The sequence below is a fragment of the Lampris incognitus genome, chromosome 2 (genome assembly GCF_029633865.1).
Source record: "Lampris incognitus isolate fLamInc1 chromosome 2, fLamInc1.hap2, whole genome shotgun sequence".
Taxonomy (NCBI): Eukaryota; Metazoa; Chordata; class Actinopteri; order Lampriformes; family Lampridae; genus Lampris; species Lampris incognitus.
The window spans coordinates 89,884,925-89,912,226 of NC_079212.1; the positions used below are offsets into that span (position 1 = coordinate 89,884,925).

The following is a 27,302-nucleotide window of genomic DNA, read 5'->3' on the forward strand; positions in this document are numbered from 1 at the left end:
AATAAAGGGTTGCTGTGGATATATTACACAGACAGCATATCTTTTGTGTCGTGTTTGTTTTCTACTGTTTTTCCTTATTCTTATCTGTATTTTTTCCTCCCTCGCTCTCTCCATTCGCTCGCAGAGGCCGCCAGAGAAGTGTCGCTATGTGGTGGGCAGTATCCTGAGCGAGGGCGAGGAGAAGCCCGACGAGGAGCTTCAGAGGCTGTACGAGAAGTTTGGCTTCAAGGTGTTCTCCCTCCCCGAGGTGACCCACGCGGTGACCACCACCTTCCCCTGTACCACCCCGCTGTCCTATGTGCTGGGGCCCACCAAGGTCTACCCCAGCCTCTCCGCTTACATCGAGGTACGGACATCATTAACCGTGGAAGTGTAAGCGGGATGCCGTTGTTACAGATGGGTCCGGTCCCCAGCGCTGTGTTGTTAACGTTTGTTTAGAGTGAAAAGCCGTTTAATATGATTGGTTCCGCAGCAGCTCACAATAACAGAAATTATGTCTGCTTAGTTATGCGCCTTTCAGGAAACGGCATCTCTGAGAATGTCAGTTTAGGAGGATTGGGAGTTGTCAGGATTAAATGGCAGGCACATCTCTCCGGTCATGACGGGCTGTCCCGGTTGGTCGAGGAATGATGTTTCTCATCTTTTGTCACTGTAAAGTTGGAGTCCGTGACTCTTCTCACTGTCTCATCCATCTGCAACCTGATGACGATGTGGCGATTCTGCTCATACAACCAATATTATAGTAGAATAGTGTTCCACTGTGTGTAGGGGTCAGAGAGAAACAGACCTGGGCATCCAGGTAGCGTGGCGATCTATTCCGTTACCTACCAACACGGGGATCGGTGGTTCGAATCCTCGTGTTACCTCCGGCTTGGTCGGGCGTCCCTACAGACCCATGTCTGCGGGTGGGAAGCGGGATGTGGGTATGTGTCCTGGTCGCTGCACTAGCGCCTCCTCTGTTCGGTCGGGGCGCCTGCTCGGGGGGGGGGGGGACTGGGGGGAATAGCGTGATCCTCCCGCGCGCTACATCCCCCGGGTGAAACTCCTCACTGTCAGGTGAAAAGAAGCGGCTGGCGACTCCACATGTATTGGAGGAGGCACGTGGTAGTCTGCAGCCCTCCCCGGATCGGCAGAGGGGTTGGAGCGGCAACCGGGACGGCTCGGAAGAGCGGGGTGATTGGCCAGGTACAATTGGGGTGGAGAAAGGAAAAAAAAAAATCCCCCCCCCCCCAAAAAAAGTCGTTGAACCTGATGTAAAGAATGCCAGTCTCTGTTGTAGCGTTAATTTTTATGTGGTCAGAGAGCTCGGCAGTCTTGCAGGGTATGCGGTGAGAGAGAGAGAGAGAGAGAGAGAGAACGAGAGAGAGAGAGAGCGCATTTATAAAGGCAGGGGGGCCAGGATGGAGTTTTCTTCCTTCTGCTCTCTTTTGCCATGTATGGCTGTCAACTTAGATTATGACTGTCCTCCCCTCTGCTTTCCTCTTGTCAACCCCCCCGCCCTGCCCCCCCACGCACACACACACACTCACTCACTCCCGTGTTTAATTCATCACATGAACAGACGAGCTCTTTAGAGCAGATTAAGAATAGATGAAGTCGTAGGAAATGAAGGTACTCTGAGGTCCCGTGGTCCATATGCTGGGCTTTATGTCCCGGGGACAGGCCTCAGAAAGCTATTGACATTTACTGATGACATTTAAACACATTTAGGGGCGTCCCGCTGCATGAATAATGCTCCGATAGCGTGTGTCAGTGGGCATACAGTGTGTGCGAACGTGTCTGTCCGTCTTTTTGACTGTGCGTTTCCCCGTCTGTCTGTGCGTCTCTGCACCTGTGCCGTTTCCGTTTGCCCCGTCTGCGTTTTGGCGCTGGAAAAGACACACTTCTTAGACAGAAGTTGTACCTTGGTCCTTACAAGATCATTCTGCGTATTTTTAGGGACGTGTCTGTGAATGTTGTCATTCATCCAGGTCGTCATGGTTATCCGAGGGAGTTGAATCAAGTGCAACTGGACTTGGTATGTATCCGTGAAGACGTTTCGCCTCTCATCCAAGAGGCTACCTCAGTTCGTGCCTTTCTGACTAGACCAAGCTAGTCTGACTGGCTGGTGATGAGACTCAGTATTTATCCTCTAGGAGTCGTTGTCAGAGCTATTGATATGCGTGGCTCTTTGTGTCCCGATGTTTACCAACGCCCGTCGCTAACAGAGCCGTAGATATGAGTGGCTCTTTTGTGTACCGATGTTATGGCCGTCGCCATTTTTAGGGACCTTTCCTGTCCTTCCCAGGTGATGCCATACAGATGACTATTAGTGGGACACAACACGTTAGGGATATGGGACCAACATAACACAATACTTAAATAATTAATGTTTAGATGTACTTTATTATGGCAAAAATGATTAGGAATCAGGAACACTTTATCATTTCCCCCAGCCCACAGCAGTGCAACACAAAGACAAAAACACAAATCCTAAAACTGCAACAACTACAACAACACACCTACTAACTAACATATATCCAAACTAAACAAAAAAAATAATAAAAATATCACTGTCCAAGGGAACGAACGCCAGCCAGGATGACTGTGGGAACTGCCAGTCTGCATGGGCTAGCAGTTAGCTTAGCCTGCCCCGCTCCACGTTCTGTCAGACCGCCCTCTGCGCTTCCTCGTCGGGCGCAGCTCCAGGCAGGGGCCATGCATGGTCCCCGGGCCCACAGGATGCGGCAGACCAGGTTCTCTCAGTCAGTCCAACGCCAGCTCTCCCAGCCAGACACCTTCGATACACCTCCCCACATGCCACACGACAACACCAAAAACAGTCGAGGCTAGGCGAGGCCGCCGCCAGACCGCCCTCAGTGTTATCGGAACTGCCGGTCTTACTTTTAAACAGGTGCTTTTTAAACAAGAGAGATTAAGGGGTATTCTCCTGTAGCGCCACAAATCTTGGTGTATTTCACATGTCGTCGACAACGTACAGCCATGGTGCGGAGTAAGATTTCCGTAGTTTCCTTGTGTAAACCAGTTGTAACATGAGCGTGCTCAGATTTGTCGAGGTGACGTGTGTGTAGCTGCAGAATGCTTCAGGAGTGGCACTGAGACGTGATCAGCCCCCCTGTCTGTGGATGTGTCGTGTTGTGTTTGGCGAGCAGGCGCGAAAAAAAAAGAAGGGCAGACACGTTGCCAACGGCACCTCTCAATGGCTGCAGCCGACTCTGCCGGCCATGTCAAAGCCCGTCTAAAGATAGACCGCGTGGTCCTGCAGAGCATCTCTAAAAAGCTGCAGTCGATTCAACCAGAGACTTGCGTCCTGTCCACGACCCATGGATTACTCAGTTCTGTTGTAATTATGTTGTTATAATTATAGATTACTCAGTTCTGATGGCACACACCACCACAAGCTTGATCTCAGTCTCACGTTATTAGAAATATACAGTGATACTGTACACAACACTGTGGCTCCATGTATGTACACAGTGGATATGAAACATCTGCACACCCCTGTTAAAATGGCAGCTTTTTGTGATGTAAAAAAAACTGAACCCAAGATAAATCATGTCAGAATTTTCCCCATTTTTTTAATTGCAAAGAAAAAAAGGTTAAATTGCAACCTATAAAAATAAAGTGAAAAACAAACTAAAACGTTTTAAGGGAAAACAGAAAAATACAAAATTTACAATAATATGGTTGCACAAGTGTGGACGTCCTTGTATAATTGGGAGGTGTGTCTGTGTTCAGAATTAAACAATCGCATTCAAACTCAAGTTTAATAGTAGTTAGTGTACACCTGCCATCATTTACAGTGGCTGTGATGAACCCCAAATAAAGCTCGGCCGTTCCTGTAGGAACTTCCTGACATCTTCTTGGTTGCATCCAACTGCAGAAGCCATGATCCATAATGATCTTACAAAGCATGAACGGGGTCTCATTGTTGAATGGTGTCAATCAGGAGACGGGTACAAAAGCTTTTCCAAGGCATCAGATATTCCATGGGACACGGTGAAGACAATCATCATCAACTGGAGAAAATTTGGCACAATAGTGACATGACCAAGAACAGGACGTCCCTCCAAAACTGATGAGAAGACGAGAAGAAAACTGGTCAGGGAGGCTGCCAACAGGCCTACGGCAACATTAAAGGAGCTGCAAGACCTTCTGCCAAGTCCTGGTTGCTCTCTACCTGTGACAATAATCTCCTGTATTCTGGATATGTCTGGGTTATGGGGTAGGGTGGCAAGACGGAAGCCTTTTCACATGACAAAACATCCAAGCCCGGCTAAATTTTGCAAAAAGAAACATCCAGTCTCCCAAAACCATGTGGACAAATGTGTTGTGGTCTGATGAGATGAAGGTTGAACTTTTTGGCCGTAATTCCAAAAGGTATGTTTGGCCTACAAACAACACAGCACATCACCAGAAGAACGCCAGACCGACGGTGAAGCAAGGCGGTGGCAGCATCATGGTATGGGGCGGCTTTTCTTTAGCCGGAACTGGAGCTTTAGTCGAGGTGGAGGGAATCATGAATAGCTCCAAACACCAGCCGATTTTGGCACAAAATCCGATGTCTGCTAGAAAGCTGAAGATGAAGAGGAATTTTACCTTTCAGCATGACAACGACTCAAAGCGTACATCCATAACAAAGGAATGGCTTCACTAAAAGCAGATCAGCGTTTGGAAAGGCCCAGCCAGAGCCCAGACCTGACTGCTACTGTAAAGCTGTGGGGTGACCTGTAGAGGGCTGTGCACAGGAGACGCCCTCGCAATCTGACGGATCTAGAACGTTTTTGCAAGGAAGAGTGGGAAAATATTGCCAACGCTTGTCTGAAACAGCGTGGCAGTGCACATTCGGAGGCAGTGAACCTGAGTGCTGTGACAGGTCATCATGCAGTCTGCTGCTTCAGACTGGCAAATTCTGCAGCAGCGGCGAGTGAGGATGCAGGAGTGGTGGAGCGGCTCGTGCCGTCTTCATACCAGCCACTGCCCTGCCTAATGAATAATGAAGGGTGGTTTAGAGAGGCGAGGTGCAGAGGTTAGTATGTGGATGTACTAGAGACGTGTGTGTACATATGATTAATTAGCTTCATACTGAAATGGTTTTTCAGTTAGGAAAAAAAAAGTCGGGGGAGGAGCTGGTGGAGGGCCCTCCTGTGACATGAACGTCCTCCTGTGGCATTTTGCAAACAAGTTGAAGTGGAGTGGAGGTCTATAATCCTTATCCAATGAGTTTTTCTGTTTAGTTATTTTTTGTGATTCCCCCCCCCCTCCTTTTCTGCCCAATTGGGCCAATTACCCCACTCTTCCGAGTCGTCCCGGTCGCTGCTCCACCCCCTCTGCTGATCCGGGGAGGGCTGCAGACTACCACATGCCTCCTTCGATATATGTAGTCCAATGGCAGTTGCTGCTAAAAATGTTTGGGGGGGGCTGCAATGTACCTTGGCGCAGCACACCTGACAGCTGCTTTAATGTCCACACAGTCACAGTCAGTTTTTAAGAAGGACAATGTAGCGTATAGATTTTATGAGGGTTGGTAGACGGTGGATGATTGACAGCCGAGACGAGGCGTCGTGGTGGGTGTGAACATGATTGACAGCCACGAGAATCGTCCAATAACATTATATCAGAAACCATTAAAACAAAACCAATTCGCTGCCAATGAAAAAGTGGGTGTGTCTGGGGCGCACAGAACTGCGCCCCCTGGGAAATCTGAAGAAACCAATCAGACAGCAGCCTCAGGTCACATGCTCACCACAAGTTTGAGGGCTTACATAAGGTGTCGTCTGGCCGGCGCCCCTCACCCAGGAAGTATAGTTATTCAGACAGAAACCAACCAAATACCATTTGAACCAATATTTAATGGTTGCTGACAGGCGCTCACAGACTGACAACACTTTTATTTCATAATTATTTGCATTATACAACTAAATTATATTTAACATGTTTAAGTAGATTTTCATCTCTTGATATTTCAAGGGGGTGGCGGTGCCCTGTACTGGCCAGCCGCCACTCGTGGAGTCACCAGCCACTTCTTTTCACTTGACAATGAGTAGTTTTGCCAGGAGGACGTAGCGCATGGGAAGATCACGCTATTCCCCTCAGTTCCCCCTCCCCCCTGAACAGACGCCCCGACCAATCGGAGGAGGTGCTAGTGCAGCGACCAGGACGCATACCCACATCCGGCTTCCCACCTGCAGACACAGCCAATTGTGTCTGTAGGGATGCCCGACCAAGCCGGAGGTAACACAGGGATTCGAACCGGCGAGCTCTGTGTTGGTAGGCAATGGTATAGACTGCCACGCTACCTGGACGCCCTAGTGTTGGTGTAGCATCTTTCATGCAACCTTTATGCAAATCTACATAGAAAGGGAGCTACTTTCTTTCAGGCGAGCGTGGAGACATGGCGTGTCGACCTGAGAGCGAGACTGCGGTGGCCAGGCTAGTAACACAGATGGGCATACTGGCACACCCAGTGCACCAACCTTTGATGGGGAAGAATATGTCTTCACACGGGCCCTGGCACGCCACCAGGTCTCCTGAAACCGTTTAGTCCCCACAGAACGGATTAGGCGCATAAATGTTATTTTTTTCACTTGAGTACCTTCTCTCTGGTCCAGTGGCCTCACCTCTGAGCCGGATTACCTCACCTTATCTCTCCCACACACACACACACAGAATTTAGGAGGTAAAATCATAGCTTTAAAGATCCACACGAGGTAAAATGTGTTCACTGCGTTTGAGCCCATGTTTGATGTCCGACTCCATTCACGTGTTGGTCTCTTTAGGTGTATGTGAGGATGAAGGGCTGTCGGTCTGTGTGGCTGGCAGGACGGGTGAGAACTTGGCTGTTTGTGCAACTGTGGGAGGTAGCGAGTAATCCCAGGATGCTGGGATTGTGTCATCTCCCTAAAACAAAGGCCTGGTACTGAAGGGAAGAACAATGAGAGGATGGCGGATTCACGCTGCATTGGAAGGATTTAGGCGAGCTCTGCCAGCACGGTAGCACAGTGGTTAGCGTGGTCGCCTCACAGCAAGAAGGTCCTGGGTTTGAACCCTGGGGTAGTCAAACCTCGGGGGTCGTCCTCTGTGTGGAGTTTGCATGATCTCCCCGTGTCTGCGGTGGGTTTCCTCCGGGTGCTCCGGTTTCCCCCACCATCAGAAAGACATGCATGTTAGGGTTGCTACTCCTGTCTGTGCTCCTAACCGAGGCATGGCGAGACCAACTGGAGTTGGTCCCCGGGTGCCGCATGGCAGCTGCCCACTGCTCCTAGCTACACAGCTAGGATGAGTTAAATGCAGAGTGGCAATTTCCCACGGGGATGAATGAAGTATATCAAAATGAAAAATAAAGGCATCCTGGTAGCATGGCAGTCTATTCCGTTGCCTACCAACACGGGGTCGCCGGTTCGAACCCCTGCGTTACCTCCAACCCGGTCGGGCGTCCCTACAGACACAATCGGGTGTGTCTGCGGGTCGGAAGCTGGATGTGGGTATGTGTCCTGGTCGCTGCACTAGCGCCTCCTCTGGTCAGTCGGGGCGCCTGTTCGGGGTGGGGGGGTGGAGAGTGGGAACTGGGGGGAATAGCGTGATCCTCCCATGCACTACGTCCCCCTGGCAAAACTCCTCACTATCAGGTGAAAAGAAGCGGCTGGCGACTCCACATGTATGGGAGGAGGCATGTGGTAGTCTGCAGCCCTCCCCAGATCGGAGAGAGGGGACGGAGTAGCGACTGGGATGGCTCGGAAGAGTGGGATAATTGGCCAAGTACAATTGGGGAGAAAAGGGGGGGGGATCTTTGCGGAGGAACCATTTCAGAACCTAAAGAAGGGTAGGGAACAACTATCCAAGCATTATTGTAGTGTCTGACTCAGTCAGAGCCCCGACGGTCTCCGGGAGCAGGAACAGGATGAGAAGTCGATAACGTCAGTCCATTTGGTAATCCGTTTATCGAAACCGAGCATGAGGGATCATAACAGCTTTATTAAGACCCCCCCGCTTCATTTCCCCCAAGTTGTCCTGCCTTTATTAACTGTTACCTAATGTCATTTCATTTTTAGTGTTGGGATTAACATGTTTTTCATGTCCCGTCGCTATTAAAACGTAAATCTTGAACCCCCTCGAGTGTCTCCGGTCCAGAAAAACAATCAGGCGTGTGTGTTTCATTGCGTTCTTGCTGTGGAATAGTTGACAGGATATGAAAAGAAAAACGTCTCGTATCGTGAAGAGGAAGTATGAGAAGCTGTCGGGGTTTAATAAGCATAAAGTGTCACTTAAGCTGAACTGGCGAGGGCGATAGAGCAGTGTTCAGCAGCATATGTTGGGAGCATATGGGCGTTGGAAGCGTCGCTGTAAGTCATTTGCAGTCCAGCGTCTCTTTATTCCGCCGCGCTCTCGATATTCCATCATCGCCATCTGACCATTTTATGCTTACCATAAATATTGACATGAAATGGCAAGCAGTCCGAAGGGACTATTCAAGTGAGATAGCTCCTTCTATGAAGGATGACCTTCCTGTCATCTTGTTCCTCTCTTCTTCTGGCGACTAGAAACTTATCTTGTCAGAAAGTACTCGCCGTCCCCTCCCCACCGGGCGGTGTCTGATCTCTTCCACTCAAGTCTCGCTATCCTCCGGACGCTGCAGACCAAGCTCTCCCAGCCGATCCAGTACCAGTTTTCCCAGCCAGACACCCTCGACACACCTTGCCGCACTCCACACAATGACATCGAAAACACCACAGTCAGCGCCATGTGAGGCCGCCGCCAGACCACCCTCGGCGTTATCGGAACTGCCGGTCTGCATGGGCTAGCAGTTAGCTTAGCCTGCCCCGCTTCCGCGTCCTGTCAGACCGCCCTCGGTGTTTACCTCCTCGGGCACAGCTTCAGGCGAGGCCGTGGTCCCCGGGCCCACAGGACGCAGCAGACCAAGTTCTCCCAGCCGATCCTGCCCCAGCTCTCCCAGCCATCAAACCAAGACACAAACTTTAGACACGCACATGGACAAGGATGCTGCATCGACGGTACTGGGTGAGGCCACCACATACGTGACTTTGCGCCTCCATCGTCCCACACCGTAAGTGGAATTGTCACAGGAATCCTGTGAAAACTTGAAGTTTGCGACTGTTGCCCTCTTTACTGCTGTCAGTTGATTGCTGCCATTTTGGCGAGCAAGGAATTTAATCTTGGTTGCACTCATTTGAAATTGCTCTGGACAACAGCGTCAGCTTCTGTGGCTGAATGACAAGTCTTTACCTTAAATACAGGGATCAGAGCCCACTATTCTCAACCACCTCTCTGCCGCCTCCTCTTCCCTCCTCCTTCCGCTCCTTCAGCGGCGCTTCAGATGTTTCTACACTGTGTTTATTGAGCTATGTGGTATTGTTTTTGTTTTTTGGGGGGGATTTTTTTTCTCCCCAGTTGTACTTAGCCAACTACCCCACTCTTCCGAGCCATCCCGGTCGCTGCTCCACCCCCTCTATCGATCCGGGGAGGGCTGTAGACTACCACGTGCCTCCTCTGACATATGTGGAGTCGCCACCTGTTTCTTTTCACCCAACAGTGAGGAGTTTCACCAGGGGGACGTAGTGCGCGGGAGGATCACGCTATTCCCCCCAGTCCCCCCCCCCCCGGACAGGCGCCCCGACCGACCAGCGGAGGCGCTAGTGCAGCAACCAGGAAACATACCCACATCTGGCTTCCTAGCCGCAGACACGGCCAATTGTGTCTGTAGGGACGCCTGATCAAGCCGGAGGTAAGACGATCCTCGTGTTGGTAGGCGACAGAATAGACCGCCATGCCACCCCGGCACCCAGCTCTGTAGTATTGTATATCAGAATGATGCCAAGCAGGCTGCAGGTCTTCACCACCTGCTTGAAGGAATTGAGCGATGGACGTGAAGGTGAACGCTTGGTCGCCATGTTGGGTTTTTTTGTGTGTGTGTGGGGGGGGGGGTTCAGTCAGTGGCACCTTCGTGCGCCACCCCCCTGCACAAAGATTTGATTCCTTCGCTCCAGTCCACTCATGATTTATTCACGACCACTCTTCTCCATCGTCTTTGATGTTATTATTTGTTGAATTAAACATAGAAGCTCCTCCACTTGTCCACACAATCTATATTTAATGCAGTGGCGTGATTAGCGGGGAGCTGCTGGAACCGGGGGGAGTCCAGGTGGACCTGCCCAGTAAACAAGAGCAGAGTTGCCCCCCAGCCTGGACCAAGGGTGTGTGTATGTATGTGTGGGTTAGTGTGTGAGTGTTAATTATGTCATTTCAAGCGCAGGAGAGGCTGCTTCATCTCGGATCAAAATGGACTCCTAACTGTCGGGGTCCTCGAGCTCATCTGTCCTCTTGTTAGCTGGTAATGGTAGCTCGGCTTGAACTGTATTAGCTGTCAACATGTTTGTTTCTCTGTCTGTGTTTCAGTTTGTCTGTCCATTACCCCAGCATGCAGCTGTCTGTCTGACAACCCCACAAACGAGTTGAGATGTTTTTTGGTTGCAGTTTTTTTTTGTGCACAAATTTCTCAATTTTCCTTGCCTGTTCCCTCTCTCTCTCTCTCTCTCTCTCTCTCTCTCTCTCTCTCTCTGTCTTTGTCTCTCTCTCTCGCTGTCTTTTGCTGTCTCGCTCTCTCTCTCTGTCTCTCTGTCTCTCTTGTTGTCTCTCCCGTGTGTCTCCCTCTCTTTCTCGCTTTTTTCTGTCTTTGTCTGTCTGTCTTTCTCTCTCTGTCTGTCTCTGTCTCTCTCTCTCTCTTGTTGTCTCTCCCTGTGTCTCTCTCTTTCTCGCTTTTTCTCTGTCTTTGTCTGTCTTTCTCGCTCTGTCTGTCTCGCTCTCTCTTTCATTGTCTCTCTCTGTCTATCTCTCTCGCTCTCTCGCCATCTCTTTTTCTGTCTCCCCCCCCATTCACCCACAAGCAGTCTATTTCTCTCCATCACACACACACACACACACACACACACACACACACACACACACACACACACACACACACACACACACACTTGGTACAAAACCACATAATAGCAGTCTCGTATAGTTGGTTTTGCAGCCCATTAGATTGCTCCTCTCCCACGTAGCGTCTGCTGCAGAATCGTGCTTCTGTGTCACATCTCTTGCTTGCCCACTAATGACGGAGAGGACAGGCGATCTGGACATCATGCTCCACAGCCAACCCCAGGTTCTGATAACCATCTGGCAGACCGGGCGGGAATCCGGTACCAGTTTGAGGGACAAGTAAGCGGTAAACAACTCACGTGTCCATGCCGTTGTCTTCTTTGTTCTGGACTCTATTGAGATGGTGTCAGAGCACAACAAGCCTCCGGGCCACCAGATAATGACAGTGTTTCTGCTTCAAGCATGTCAGGGTGTTTGGGTCCCGAAGGTGCCTGCCTGTCCATTAAAATGTATTCCCCGTCATTGTTTCGAGTTTATTTTTATTAGTTATTTTTTTTCAGTGATCCTCACCATTGTGTCAGTAACAATGCAAATATACTAATACCCATTCCTTTCCCCAACACTGAGTATGGCTGCCGTTCACCAACAGAGAGGCTAAATAAAAGCCCCAAAACTAACCACTGAAGATATTTCCTCACAACGGGCCATAAGAGAAGAAGACGAATATTTGGACTTATGGACCAAACGTCATCTTTCTGTGCAGGTATAATTACAGCACGGAGTAGCCTATAGATTTTTGTGCTATATGAGCCCTGATCAACCCCGCCAGGAGGCACACATATGTACAGTAAATTCCTGTACGTCCCCTGACGGACAAAAGACTGTCATTTATTATTCATGGCCCATAAGGTGGTCACATCATGTTCGCACTAGCTAGTTTTACATGCAGTTAAATAGTCTGACTGATGGCTCGATCAGAAGGATTGATCTTCATATAGACACCTAAAGTGGAAGAGAGTTAACCAGTAGAACTCTGGACTACAAAACTATAACAAGACTAGGTCAAATCCTGGTGTATGGCTGGACCATCTATGGTCAATGATGGAAATTGTGGCCAGTTTGTTACAGAGGTAGTCAGTGGTGGTGTCTATAATGTGAATTCCTGGATATCAGATGTTAGTCTGCAGTTTTGTGTAGTGGTCCCAGTAATATTTGTTGTTAAAGTAGCATATCACATGACACGGTTAAGCTACGTTCAAGTAAAAAAAAAAAAAAAAAAGGTTATAAATGCAGTTGCAAGAACAATACTGTAGCTAAATCAGAGGGCAGCCGGGAATCCACCGCAGCTGGGAAACGAACCCGAGTCGCCCGCACCATGGGTGACTGTGTTAACCAGTCAACTAAAGGGTCTGGCCCGTTAGCCAAGGGTCTGGCCCGTTAGCCAAGGGCTGGCGAGTCTAGCCATCCGTGGTCGTTACAATAGTCACCCTAACTGCATGTGGCTTTCAGTGCTGCTGTTTGTGAATTGGCCTTTTTTTTTTTGCATTGAAGCTCGTTTGCATAGAAAGGGGCCAATTTTGCCCCAAATGTATGGATATAACCTAATTTAAATATGTGCAAATAGCACCGGAGCCCCGAGATGCCATTTGCATCTGCATGTAGACATAGCTAGTGTGTTTATGTGAGATATCATCGGCTCAAGTGAGGCTTCCTACACTTGTGGACTGACCTTCCTACAGTAGCTCCTCTCTCAGACCCACCTAAGAAAGCGTGTGTGTGTGTGTGTGTGTGTGTGTGTGTGTGTGTGTGGAGAGGTGGCGGTGGGGTTTGATGGCACCTACTTTAATCCTCCATAACCCCCTCTGCATTTTTAATGCCCTTCCGAATAAAGGCGCCGACCGCCTCGGCCACTTCGTGTTCTGCATCTCCTGTTGTGCGACAGCACAGAACTGGCAGCGGTTGTGATGTCATCGAAGAGTAATTTGTGATAATGGGCTATGCAAATAAAATTGACTGGACTCGACTTGAAGAGGAGAACAAGAGGCGGCAATCGGTCCTGAATGCGACGTGTGGGTTTGTTAGGGAGCATGTGTCATGGTGACAGATCGCTCAGGAGCATGGAGGAAATCTGAGATAGGCATGTCAGCATGAGTGCTGCCACACATGCCTGTGTGAGTATGTGTGTGTGTGTGTGTGTGTGTGCGCGCTGCTGTTTCACAAGCGTAGGCTATTGCGAGAGCGAGATGGCTCTCCATTATTAATGTTGTCATTCCAAAACATTGTTCCCTCCATTAGATTTTTATTGGTTAACACAAGGCCCCTCATCCCTCCGGGTGCACTTGACCTTCACGAACCAGCGAATAAAAGTTCAGCACAGGCGGCCTGCAAACCTGCACCAGCTCATATTGTTTTTGTTTACGGTTAATATGGCTTCTTTTCTCTCTGGCCCGCCTTCTGAAACGCCATGAAGGGGATGCTGGGCGGTGGATGCACGAGGCTATATTTAGATGCGTATGACGCTGATGACATCTTCATCATTTGTGGGGTTTTTTCTCTCTCTCCGTCAGGTCCTCCCTCCCCTTCCTTCTGTTTCTCTTTTCCTTCTGGTGGGCTTTAGCTCAGACACGGACTCTACTGGGGCTCCGGTTCTCAGGCTTTTGCGTCCGCCTGTCTTCCAGTGTGCTTTACCGGGCCAGCCAAGTTCCTCTGAAGCTCTCTGATGTGTGTCTGTTTGCCGTTTTCAATACACCCACAATCCTGTCGTGTGTGTGTGTGTTGTATTTCTAAATGTTACCAATTGCCTTACCTTCTTTTCCCTAAGCCTTGTCTTTGCACGAAGACTTCCCGACTAGATCCTGGCTTGTGTTGTTTTAACTCTCAGATGTACGTCGCTTTGGATGAAAGCGTCTGCTAAATGAAATTGTAACATTGTTACACTGTAACATTGTTATATTGTAGCATTGTAACATTGTTAGATTGTAACGTTGTTAGATTGTAATATTGTAACATTGTAACATAGATTTAGTTAAAACGTTTATTTGGGAAGGGACAGGGAAGGGACAATGTACATGAATCAACACTCAAAACGAATATAAATGTACCCGAATTAGCTAAGAGGCAAGTTACCATCAGCATTTCCTTTGCCTGATGTTGTTAGGCATCCCAGGATAATAAAACAGTGCAAAAAAACCAAAAAACTTACAGCATAGTTGATATAAAATGCAAGAACAACAAGCTCAAACAAACAAGAAAATATATACAAAATATACAAATGTAGAAAAAGATAATAATACATGTAAAAAATAATATATAATAAAATAATATATCTGTAAATAAATATATATATAAACTATAAATATAAATGGTAAAATAATATATATAAAATAGAAAAAAATATATAAATGATATATATAAATAAAAAATATATACAATATCGCGTTTTGGTTTTTTTTTTGTCCCGGAAACCATCAATGGTGTTCATAAAAGTTAATAATCTTAATAATAATCTTGATCTTAATTATTCTTAATCTTAACATATAAATATATACACTCACCGGCCACTTTATTGGGCACACCCGTCCAACTGCTCGTTAACGCAAATTTCTAATCAGCCAATCACATGGCAGCAACTCAATGCATTTAGGCATGTAGACATGGTCAAGACGATCTGCTGCAGTTCAAACCGAGCATCAGAATGGGGAAGAAAGGTGATTTAAGTGACTTTGAACGTGGCATGGTTGTTGGGGCCAGACGGGCTGGTCTGAGTATTTCAGAAACTGCTGATCTACTGGGATTTTCACGCACAACCATCTCTAGGGTTTACAGAGAATGGTCCGAAAAAGAGAAAATATCCAGTGAGCGGCAGTTCTGTGGGCGAAAATGCCTTGTTGATGCCAGAGGTCAGAGGAGAATGGCCAGACTGGTTCGAGCTGATAGAAAGGCAAAAGTAACTCAAATAACCACTCATTACAACCGAGGTATGCAGAAGAGCATCTCTAAATGCACAACACGTCGAACCTTGAGGCAGATGGGCTACAGCAGCAGAAGACCACACCGGGTGCCACTCCTGTCAGCTAAGAACAGGAAACTGAGGCTACAATTCGCACAGGCTCACCAAAATTGGACAATAGAAGATTGGAAAAACGTTGCCTGGTCTGATGAGTCTCGATTTCTGCTGCGACATTCGGATGGTAGGGTCAGAATTTGGCGTCAACAACATGAAAGCATGGATCCATCCTGCCTTGTATCAACGGTTCAGGCTGGTGGTGGTGGTGTAATGGTGTGGGGGATATTTTCTTGGCACACTTTGGGCCCCTTAGTACCAATTGAGCATCGTGTCAACGCCACAGCCTACCTGAGTATTGTTGCTGACCATGTCCATCCCTTTATGACCACAGTGTTCCCATCTTCTGATGGCTACTTCCAGCAGGATAACGCGCCATGTCATAAAGCTCGAATCATCTCAGACTGGTTTCTTGAACATGACAATGAGTTCACTGTGCTCAAATGGCCTCCACAGTCACCAGATCTCAATCCAATAGAGCACCTTTGGGATGTGGTGGACCGGGAGATTCGCAACATGGATGTGCAGCCGACAAATCTGCAGCAACTGCGTGATGCTATCATGTCAATATGGACCAAACTCTCTGAGAAATGTTTCCAGTACCTTGTTGAATCCATGCCACGAAGGATTAAGGCAGTTCTGAAGGCAAAAGGGGGTCCAACCCGGTACTAGCAAGGTGTACCTAATAAAGTGGCCAGTGAGTGTATATAAAAAAGCAGACATACAGCAAAGGTAAAGTACAATACAGTTAAACAACATGTTTAAGATGTGTGTGAATAGCATCGGTGTTGACATTGTCGATCCCTAATAAGCCATTTCTTGACATTACTCTTAAATGAATAATAGGATGGGGGCTGTCTGACTGATCGGGGTACTGAGTTCCACTGATGTGATGCTCTGAAGGAGAAGACGGAGACGACTTGGCCTTGATGTTCATACATGCAACACAGGTAGCGCTGTCGTGCAGCTTGGGCGTCTCTTTTTCTGGCGTTGTGACGTGCTCGTGCAGGCTGCTTTGGAATAACCTGCAAGAGGACGTCAGATGAACTAGGAGCTACACATGGACTCCATGGTAAAAGCACATTTTGCCCATCATCGGTGACTTTGTTTTGTGCCATAGGCAAGTAGAAGACAACGTCATTTGCTGTAGTCTTTGTTTTGTGCCTCAGAACAGCTGCAGGGTGTATGGGTGAACCACGGCTCCGAGCCGCCCCTGTCTCAGAAGCTGCAGTTGTCTTGTAAGAGCTTTATGCGTTTATTCTTATTGGCAGTGCAGCCAATGGATTAAGTGAGGTTGATAACAGGCAGGTGTGCTTGTGGTGTTCGTATTGATTCACGCTTCCGTCTGGCTCTTAGATACTCTTCCATCTGAACCCCCCGCTGCACGTCAACATGCCCTGCTGCCAATTAGGCCCTGTCTGCTGAGCCCACGCTGACAGCTAGCGCTAGCGCAGTTGTAGTATGTGTGATCTGTGAGTGAATTCCCCTCCAACTCTCTCTCTCTCTTTCACTGCACCTCCTCCTTCCTTATGTGTGTGTGTGTGCGTGTGTGTGTGTCAGTCAACGTCATCTTTTTTGGGGGGGGGACCCCCCCCCCTTTTTCTCCCCAATTGTGCCCATCCAAGTACGCCACTCTTCCAAGCCATCCCAGTCTCTGCTCCACCCCCCTTTGCCGATCCGGGGAGGGCTGCAGACTACCATATGCCTCCTCCCATACATGTGGAGTTGCCAGCCAGCTCCTTTTCACCTGACAGTGAGGAGTTTCACCAGGGGGACGTAGTGCGTGGGAGGATCACACTATTCCCCCTCCCCCCCCAAACAGGCGCCCCGACCAACCAGAGGAGGCGCTAGTGCAGCGAGCAGGAAACATACCCACATCCGACTTCCCACCCACAGACACAGCCAATTGTGTCTGTAGGGACGCCCGACCAAGCCGGAGGTAACACCGGGATTCGGCGATTCCCCCCTTTTGGTAGGCAACGGAATAGACCGCTACGCTACCTGGACACCCCCTTTCCCACCTCCTTTTTCCTCACCAATGGCACCCATCCGATTACCCCACTCATCCAAGCCGTCCCAGTCACTGCTCCACCCCCTCTGCCGATCCGGGAAGCGCTGCAGACTGCCACATGCCTCCTCTGATACATGTGGAGTCGCCAGCTGCTTCTTTTCACCTGACAGTGAGGAGTTTCACCAGGGGGGACGTAGCACGTGATCGGCGTCATCTCTTTGGGTATTTGAATAAACATTGCTCTGGAAATATTGCTTTTTGCATGTTGATTCGCAATAATTGGGTTTTAACCTTTTGCAGGCAGATGCTCTTAAGATGTGATGGCACGTGAGGGCTTTTTGATTCAGTAGAAACCAATTAATGTTCCCCTCTCAAACGGGGGCGCTCTTTCTGCGGTCTCCAGCTGTTGTTGCCAATCCCGTATGAGCGAGAACATCTTTCACCGTCTGGAAGAATGATAATCAACCCTGATCACTCTGCATTGCAGTCATGCAGAGACAGACAGCGTTGTCTCATACTGCCTTGGCATTTCACGTTGCCCTTGTTGTCTTTTTATCGAAAACTTTCTGACCACGCTGTTCTGGCATGTGAATTACACCAGTCCAATTTGCATGTCTGGCTTCACCCTCTGTCAGCTCTTGTGAAGGCCCCTGACCTTACAGACTGAAGGGGGCGAGACAGGAGGCCCGGCCCACAGATGGGATGGAGGGCAGGTTACACTGCACAAGTTGGACGCATCCACGTGGTGCCCAGTCATTGCTCTCCTGGATGAGGAGATCCTCTGAGCAAACACTTGCAAACGTGCACACGCACTCCACACGACGACACTAAAAACACAGTCAACGCTAGGCAAGGCCGCCGCCAGACCACCCTCAGTGTTATCGGAACTGCCGGGCTGCATGGGCTAGCAGTTAGCTTAGCCTGCCCCGCTTCTGCGTCCTGTCAGACCGCCCTCGGTGTTACCTCTTCCAGCACAGCTCCAGGCAGGGCCGTGGTCCCTGGGCCCACAGGAAGCAGCAGATCAAGTTCTCCCAGCCGATCCAGCGCCAGCTCTCCCAGCCGTCAAACGAAGACAAACAAAGATGCAGGCGTGGACGAAGACATTGCATGCATGGTACTGTGTGAGGCCGCCGCAAACGTGAATATGCGCCTCCATCTTCTCACACCGGAAGCGGACAAGTATACACACATGTGCACGTGCACACCCACACCCACAGGGTTTCTTCCTCTCCAGTTACTTGTTCATCAGATGTGTCAGTGAGCGCTGCTGACTTGGTTTCAGCCAGCCAAGGTGACAAGGACACATTGGTCTTTAAACTGACATCTGCAGCCTTTAAGAAGCAATTCACAGAGGGAATTCTAAGGCTCGGTCTTAACCTGTCCGCTCTTGCCTTGGCATCCTCATCCTCATTCTCACTCAGACCTGAGGCTTCCTGAGGCAGTGCCGTCACCTCAGAGACACTGTGTGGCCAAGCAGTACAATGAAGACCTCAGAGAGGAGAACCAGGAGAGGTAGAAGATGAAAAGAGCAGCGCCATGGTAATCCCTGCTGACCACAGCTGTCCTTGAAACAAATGGTGTGCTTGTGCGCCAGAAATAGCATCCTTTTTTTTATTTTGTGAAAATGAAGAGGTTGCTTGAGCCTGTGAGCCGAAAGACAGTTTTTCTGTTTTATGTTCATGTTTTACTTTCCCTTCGGGAATCATTCAGAAAATATGAGTGTTGCTCATATTTTCTGCACCTCTGTGAGTGTTTGCTCCGTCATGTGCAAATTGTTTTTGCCGTTACAGCAAAACTATTAACCTGCCCCGAGTTTGACTTAACACGTTGATAGGAGGAAAAAGCAGACTTGATTTTCAGATGGGATGCATGTATGCATTTCTGCTTCCAGTGTGGGAAGCTAGCCGAGCGAATTCACATTTGCAGTGGCCCCACCCAGTACCGGTGTGGGAAGATGGCGGCGCGAATTCACGTTTGCGGCGACCTCACCCAGTACCGTCCATGCAGTGTCTTTGTCCACATCTGCATTGAAGTTTGTGTCTTCGTTTGATGGCTGGGAGAGCTGGCGCTGGATCGGCTGGGAGAGCCTGGTCTGCTGCATCCAGTGCGCCCAGGGACCACGGCCCTGCCTGGAGCTGCAACCGAGGAGGAAGCACCGAGGGCGGTCTGACAGGACGTGGAAGCGGGGAGGCTAAGCTAACTGCTAGCCTATGCAAACCGGCAGTTCCGATAACACCGAGGGCGGTCTGGCGGTGGCCTCGCCTAGCGTTGACTGTGGTGTTATTGTGGTGTGCGGGGACTGTGATGTGCGGGGAGGAGTGTCAGAGGTGTCTGGCTGGGAGAGCTGGCGTTGAATCGGCTGAGGGAGCCTGGTCTGCTGCATCCTGTGGGTCTAAGGACCACGGCCCTGCCTGGAGCTGCACCTGAGGAGGAAGCACCGAGGGCGGTCTGACAGGACGCGGAAACGGGGCAGGCTAAGCTAACTGCTAGCCCATGCAGACCGGCAGTTCCGACAGTCATCCTGGCTGGCGTTCGTTCCCTGGATAGTGATTTATTTATTTATTTATTTTTAGTTTAGATATATATGTTCATTTAGATGTATGTGTTAGCTAGCAAGTGTGTTCTCGAAGTTCTTGTCGTTTTTGGGTATGTGTTTTTGTCTTTGTGTTGCACCGCTGTAGGCCGGGGGAAACGATATTTCGTTTCATTTTCTGTACAGAAGTAAATGAAATGAAATTCCTGACCCCTGATGTGCCGAGCCATCCCGGTGTGAGTGCTGCTCCCCCGCCTCACAAGTGAACCTTCAGCTTTCGGAGTCGTGCCGGCCCGCTTAATGCGCGGCCCGGCGAGACGCTGCCATTTTGTTTGTTTATCCACAGTGAGCCCCACACTTAACATGCATCCCCACTGATTTGTAAGATAGCAGAAATGCTAAATACAACCAACACGAGACATAAACACACCCAGTCATACTGAGGATCAAACCAAAGCATAAAGCCAATGAACTGTACATATAGCCACTACTGTAATCTGTTGATTTTATTGTGTGCATCCAACCAGGATGTGCTTGCCAGTTAAACAGATGGCAGAAAAGTTGGACTGACCCACTTGTTAAAAAAAGATTGGTGGAGCACCCCATTGTGGTTTACAAGTTTACTGTCAGTGATATTTATAGCAGGTTAATGAAGGAAAGGAAGTAATCGCTCTCTTTTTTTGGGAGGGGGGGCAGCACGGTGGCCCAGTGGTTAGCACTGCTGCCTCACAGCGAGAAGGTCCTGGGTTCGTACCCCAGGCTGTCCCAGGTCCTTTTTTGTTGTTGATTTCATCCCCCTTTTTCTCCCCAGTTGTACTTGGCCAGTTACCCCACTCTTCCGAGCCGTCCCGGTCGCTGCTCCACCCCCTCTGCTGATCCGGGGAGGGCTGCAGACTACCACATGCCTCCTCCCATACATGTGGAGTCGGCAGCCGCTTCTTTTCACCTGACAGTGAGGAGTTTCACCAGGGGGACGTAGCGCGTGGGAGGATCACGCTATTCCCCCCAGTTCCCCCTCCCCCCAGAACAGGCGCCCCGACCAACCAGAGGAGGCGCTAGTGCAGCGAGCAGGACACATACCTATCCGCAGACACGGCCAATTGCTTCTGTAGGGACGTCCAACCAAGCCGGAGGTAACACGGAGATTCGAACCGGCAATCCCCGTGTTGGTAGGCAATGGAATAGACCACCACGCCTCCCGGATGCCCCCCACATCCTTTCTGTGTGGAGTTTGCATGTTCTCCCTGTGTCTGCGTGGGTTTCCTCCCACCATCAAAACGACATGCATGTTAGGGTTAATACTCCTTGCCTGTGCCCCTGAGCAAAGCAACGGAAAGAAGAACTGGAGTTGGTCCCCGGGTGCTGCAGCTGCCCACTGCTCCTATACAGTAGGATGGGTTAAATGTAGAAGACAAATTCTTTATAAGAATACAATGTCCCGGGTCAGGACCAGACCCGCCTGTAAGTGAAATGGATCCAGTCTGCTCTCTCAGTCGGGCGGTCTTTCTCCGTGTCTGTCCTATAATGTAAAGGCCACACCGGCTTGCCCCCTGTGGGTGGGTGAATATGAAATGTGGGGCAGACGACTGAGGAAGACTCCTCTGGGTTGGAACAGATGGCAGCTAATCCACGACCCTGCGGCCGTGGAGATGGCAGGAGACGAGCAGAGGTGTTGAAAGAGATGTGACGATGCCAGACATCTTGCATAAAATGCCTTGCGTCGTTCCCCTTCCCGCCCCACGGCCCTGTAAGGGCTGAGCATAAAGTCAGCATCATCTTTTTTTGTTTTTGTTGGATCCCCCCCCCCTTTTCTCTCCAATTGCACTTGGCCAATTACCCCACTCTCCCGAGAGTCGTCCCGGTCGCTGCCCCGCCCCCTCTGCCGATCTGGGAGGGCTGCAGACTACAACACGCCTCCTCCCATACATGTGGAGTCACCAGCTGTTTCTTTTCATCCGACAGCGAGGAGTTTCACCAGGGGGATGTAGCGCGTGGGAGGATCACGCTATTCCCCCCAGTTCCCCCTCCCCCCTGAACAGGCGCCCCGACTGACCAAAGGAGGCGCTAGTGCAGCGACACCTTTTTTTAAGGTGCAGTATGGAGATTTTGCAAGTGATTCCAGTCTGAACACCTGATTTAGACCTTCCGTTAATGGTGGAAAGAGATTCTTTAAAGCACGGATGGTGAGTGATGATGGGCCTGGGTGCAAGAATCGATCACGGCTCTGTGGTCAGTATCAGATTGATCAAATATTATCAATACAAATTGAATTGCTTATTTATTTGACTAAATGACTGAAAGCTGTATCCAATCCCAGGACCAGCGACAGATCTGGCAGCAGCTTCTCCTGAATGACAAGCCCTCTGTTGACTAAAACACAAATCCAATTTTGGAAGCTTATCTCTCACTCTCGCTCTCTCTCTTCTCGCTCTCTCACTCCCCGTCTCTCTCTCTCTCGCTGTCCCTCTCTCACTCGTCCTGCCACTCTCTCTTGCTCTCTCTCTCTCGCTCTCGCTCTCTCTCTCTCTCTCTCTCATCCACATGCTTTTCTTTTCTGTGCACCACTTGTGTGCTTATATCTGGAAGACATCCTGCCCCTCCTCGCTTCCAGAAGTTACGGTATTTTGTACTTGCTAGCTAACTTTCACAGCCGAGCTAGCTGGGTGGAACAAACAGCAGGGACATTGGAACGCTGAGACAATAGTTGAGCAGTAAAACGATACCATTTGGTTATGCCCATTTACCAGCAGTCTTTGGTGTCACAATGAAAAGAAATGACATTTTCCCCAGAAATCTAAAATAGTTAGTTCAATCTATTCCAAGGCGATGGGCTGTTGATGATGGCTTAGACTATGTGGTGACTGTCAATGAGAAGAAATCATCAGAAAAACCGTGACATGTAAGTCCTGTCCGCAATATACAGGTGCCGGACTACTTCTGCATTAAGTAATTATAATATATAATAATAATAATATGTGATATAATAATAATGGTGCCTTGTAAAGTATTATTTAGGGCCCATAATCAAAGCTCAGCTTGCAATTGTGCCTGGGCTCCCTACAAGCTGTGAGCCTGGGTGCAACAGCACCTTCTGCACCCTTGGAATAGCTGCCCCTTCTTTCAGGAAATTCCCTGGTGCCTACTCCAAACCAGAGTGTGCCAGTTAATCCTGCCAGGATTAAAAAAAAAAAAAAAACTGCATGTGTCAAGTTTATCTTCCTTTGCAAACTGTTGAGTTCCAACCTCTTCCATCAGGCTGCATGCAAGGGTTCAGTAGACCTTTTATATCAGGAAATACTACTACTACTACTACTGCTACTACTACTACTAACTCCACTATTCAAATACATAAGAACTCGTTTTTTCCATAAGCAAATTTAAGTTTCATCGATTTATTTCGGCCATGTCAAGAAACAGCCATTCTGAGGTTTCTGAGATCTTCCCTCACTGTCTTCACCACCACCCAAAAAACAGACAAATGAAAAACCTCACCTTAAACTACCCCTGATGGTCCGTGATGGGGAGCTGGTGCAGAGAGCGATGTTAGAGAGCAGTTTGTGTAGTATTCAATTATGCAGCCCCTCCCTTTGGACTGAATGTAAGTGTGTGTGTGTGTGCGTGCGTGTGTGTGCGTGTGCGTTTTGCCTCTGTACATGTACTGCCAACAGAATTTCAGCCTGTCTGAATGCAATGGAATTCAGTGGAAATGGCAAATGATTATTGATCAGCACAGACGGACTGAGAAACTCCCTGAGAACCTTTCGTGTCTGATCCAGTTAAGACTTGCGTTTAGTCTCGATTTTTTTCGAACTCTCTTCATGTTGTCACTTTGTATGACTCACATGGCGTGCTCATGTTCTCGGTCAGCGCAGCCTTCATCCACGTGACTGTTTCACCCAGCACTTGTTAGCTTAAGCCTGATAATTGGAGAGAGAGAGAGAGAGAGAGAGAGAGAGCAACCGGGCAAAAGGAGGAGATCGAGGTTTGAACCGCAGGGCTGTCAGTTTGAGTGGCATCCCTAAGGGAGTGGCCTGGTATTTGGGCATGGAGGCAATCGACTTTTTTCCCGGTGTTTGCTGTCTGGGTTTGGATAGGGTGGTCTCAGAGCTCGGGCTGAGGTGATCGGCATCATTATGAGCTGTTGACACGGCAAGAAAATGCTGAGTCCATGTACGGTGTGTCAGAAGCCTGCACGCGTCAGACGGATCTGGTGCAAAGAGTGAATTGGGAGCTACACACCATCTTAAGTGTTGTTTTTCCTGGTGTATCTGTAGAGGGGGTTTAAATTGTCAGGCAAATTGCTTGCTGATATTTTCCTGAAAGATATAATGATTTAGTAGAATGGGAAGTCTTACTGTCATCCCTACACTTGTCAACAACCCTCTAGATCCCTTGATGAGAAATCAGGCATAAGAATGTGTTAAGTTTATCTTCCTTTGCAAAGTATGAAAACACAGTATGAAAAAAGGTGGAAGCCCATGAGTGTTGTATTGGCAACAAAAATGAGGAACAGTACCACTATGATATAGTTATTCATCTGATTACCTTTACATTCCCCCTTGTGAAGGCTTTAGTAGGATATTGTATACCAATATATTGGGTGCATATGGAAGAATAGCATACATCTCATCTCATCATCAGCCGCTTCTCCGGGGTCGGGTCGCGGTGGCAGCAAGCTAAATAGGGCACTCCAGATGTCCCTCTCCCCAGCAACGCCATCCAGCTCCTCCTGGGAGATCCCAAGGCGTTCCCAGGCCAGGTTGGACATGTAGTCCCTCCAGCGAATTCTGGGTCCACCCCGGGGTCTCTTCCCAGTTGGATGTGCCCGTAAAACCCCCAAATGAAGGTGCCCAGGAAGCATCCTAATCAGATGCCCGAACCACCTCAACTGGCTCCTTTTGACACGAAGGAGCAGCGGCTCTACTCTGAGCTCCCTTCGGATGTCCGAGCTCCTCACCCTATCTCTAAGGCTGAGCTCAGACACCCTACGGAGGAAACTCATTTTAGCCGCTTGTATCTGCGATCGCACCCTTTCGGTCACTACCCAAAGCTCATGTCCATAGGTGAGGGTTGGAACGAAGATTGACTGATAAATTGAGAGCTTTACCTTCCGGCTCAGCTCCCTCTTCACCACAACGGTCCGGTACAATGTCCGCATTACTGCTCCATCCTACCCTCACTCATGAACAAGACCCCGAGGTACTTTAACTCCTTCACTTGAGGCAACAACTCATTCCCAACCTGGAAGGAGCAATCCATAATTTTCCGATAAGAGAACCATGGCCTCAGATATTGAAGGTGCTGACTCTGATCCTGGCCACTTCACACTCAGCTGCAAACTGACCCAGTGTGCGCTGGAGGTCATGTTCTGATGAAACCAACAAAGCCACATCATCTGCGAAGAGCAGAGATTCAATTCTGAGGTTCCCAAAACGGACACACTCCTCACCTTGGCTGCGCCTTGAGATCCTGTCCATAAATATCACAAACGGAATCGGAGACAAGGGACAACCTTGACAGAGTCCAACGCCCACCGAAAACATGTTTTACTTTGTGCTGAGAACATGGACTCAGTTCTCACTTTGTTTATACAAGAACCGGATAGCTTGTAGCAACTGCCCTGGTACCCCGTACTCTTGCAGCACCCCCCCACAGAGTGCCCTGGGTACATGATCATGAGCCTTCTCCAAGTCCACAAAACACATGTAGACTGGCTGGTCAAACTCCCATGCCTCCCTCAGCACTTCCACAATGGTAAAGAGTTGGTCCCTTGCTCCAAGGCCAGGATGGAATCTGCAGTGTTCCTCCTGGATCCGAGGTTCGACAGTCGGTCGAAGCCTCCTTTCCAGCACCCTACAGTAGACTTTCACAGGGAGGCTGAGCAGTGTGATGCCCCGATAATTGGAGCACACCCTCCGGTCCCCTTATAGCATACATATGTTCTCTTATTTCACATATCACATATTTCTCATCAAGTGTGTTTGCTGAAAACACATTTGAGTCAAATATCTATCAAAATTGCTGTCACATTTCACTCTCAGGCACCATCACCGTCACGACATGGTCGTGAATGGCACCCCTTGATATAAACTACTGCTTAAATCTCTCCAGGTAACCAGGCCTGCTCCTTTCTTATTAGGGCATCTAGTAATCTCAACCAATCAGGAATCACTTTTGGGACTGTTGTGACTGTGTGTAAACTTTGTCAAATGTATTTAAGAATTCTGTAGCAAACGGCATATTATTGTAAGCAGTTAGAAACAAGTCATTGCTGTTTTCATTAGCGTGCTTCTGAAACGGACCAATTGACCAAACTCCCGACGTTCTTTGTAGAGACGGGGTCGGTGCCTGAGCATAGGAAACAGACGGGCGATCAGCTTTGACGGGGCCATTTTGTTCACCTCACAAAGCTTTTATTAAGTGTATAATTAACATTATAATGTTTCATGAAAGAAATCAACTATAACAGAGAGGCATACATACATACATGCTGTCACTTGTGCGTGCAGGCGCCCACGCACTACCTACACAAAACCAGAGGTGATAGACTAAGATGCACAGGGGGAAATATGTGAAATGTTTTGCAGTTAATGCAGTACTGCAAGGGGCAATTCTACATAACGAATAAACCTATGCATTGGGCCACAACCTTCACAGGTTACACAACAAATTAAAGGATAAACAACATCGTTCAGGCCACATCAAGAACCGGTATGCATAATTATACAACCGTATGTGTGCTCATCCAGAAATGTAGCCACAATTACAAAAGTGCAAACAGTACCAGTCTTAAGTAGCACAGTGTACAGAGCAGGAGAGACATTTTCCCAAGGTGCATAAGTGGATTTATCCTATGCATAATTATACAACCATATGCACGCTCACCCAGAAACGTAGCCACGATTACAAAAGTGCAAACAATATCACTCATAAATAGCACAATGTGCCGAGCAGGAGAGGCATTTTCCCAAGGCGCAGAAGTAGGTTTATGAACTCGCCGCTAGAACAGCTGGAGTCTCAGCTCGTCTGTGTGTCAGGATCAGATGCAGTAGCAGGCCTAACTGAGCTCATATCAGCCGAATCGTTAGCTTGAGCTTGGTTGTCAATGTGGGCGCTGTTCCAAACCACTTTCTTATCCATCCATTATCCATCCATCCATCCATTATCCGAACCGCTTATACTGCTCTCAGGGTCGCGAGGATGCTGGAGCCTATCCCAGCAGTCATTGGGCGGCAGGCTGTCCACGGAGAGAACATGGAAACTCCACTGCGAGGATGACCTGGGACGTCCTCTGTGTGGAGTTTGCATGTTCTCCCCGTGTCTCCATGGGTTTCCTCTGGGGACTCTGGTTTCCTCCCACAGTCCAAAGACATGTAGGTCAGGTGAATCGGCCGTACTAAATTGTCCCTAGGTGTGAGTGTGTGTGTGTGGGCCCTGTGATGGACTGGCGGCCTGTCCAGAGTGTCTCCCCGCCTGCTGCCCAATGACTGCTGGGATAGGCTCCAACATCCCCGCGACCCCGGTTGTGATAAGCGGCTTGGGTAATGGATGGATGGAATTTTACTTATATCTGTAAAAGTATTCCAGTTTTACTTTTTTTCTGTCAGGGAGAGAATTCAGCTGAGAGGGCCTGGTGACCTTATTGGACGGGCCTGGACCTCCCAAGGCCTGCCTGTTACGCCGACACTGTGTAGCCAGAGATGTAATATCCAGATCCAGAAAGTAAAAGTCCAAACCGTGTATTTGTTCCACCCATGTTACAAAACCAGCTGATACCAAATAACTAATTTCCCCTACTTAGTTGACGAGTGGTG

The 27,302-nt window shown here is 49.0% G+C and overlaps 1 protein-coding gene across 1 annotated transcript in view; it reads left to right on the forward strand.

Moving 5' to 3' along the window:
* Positions 1-27,302, forward strand: part of tex264a (testis expressed 264, ER-phagy receptor a) — a 120,228-nt gene that overhangs the window by 25,317 nt on the left and 67,609 nt on the right. The window contains exon 2 of the mRNA XM_056275435.1: positions 125-346. Coding sequence (XP_056131410.1) covers positions 125-346 — 222 coding nt within the window. The remainder of the gene's footprint in view (positions 1-124; positions 347-27,302) is intronic.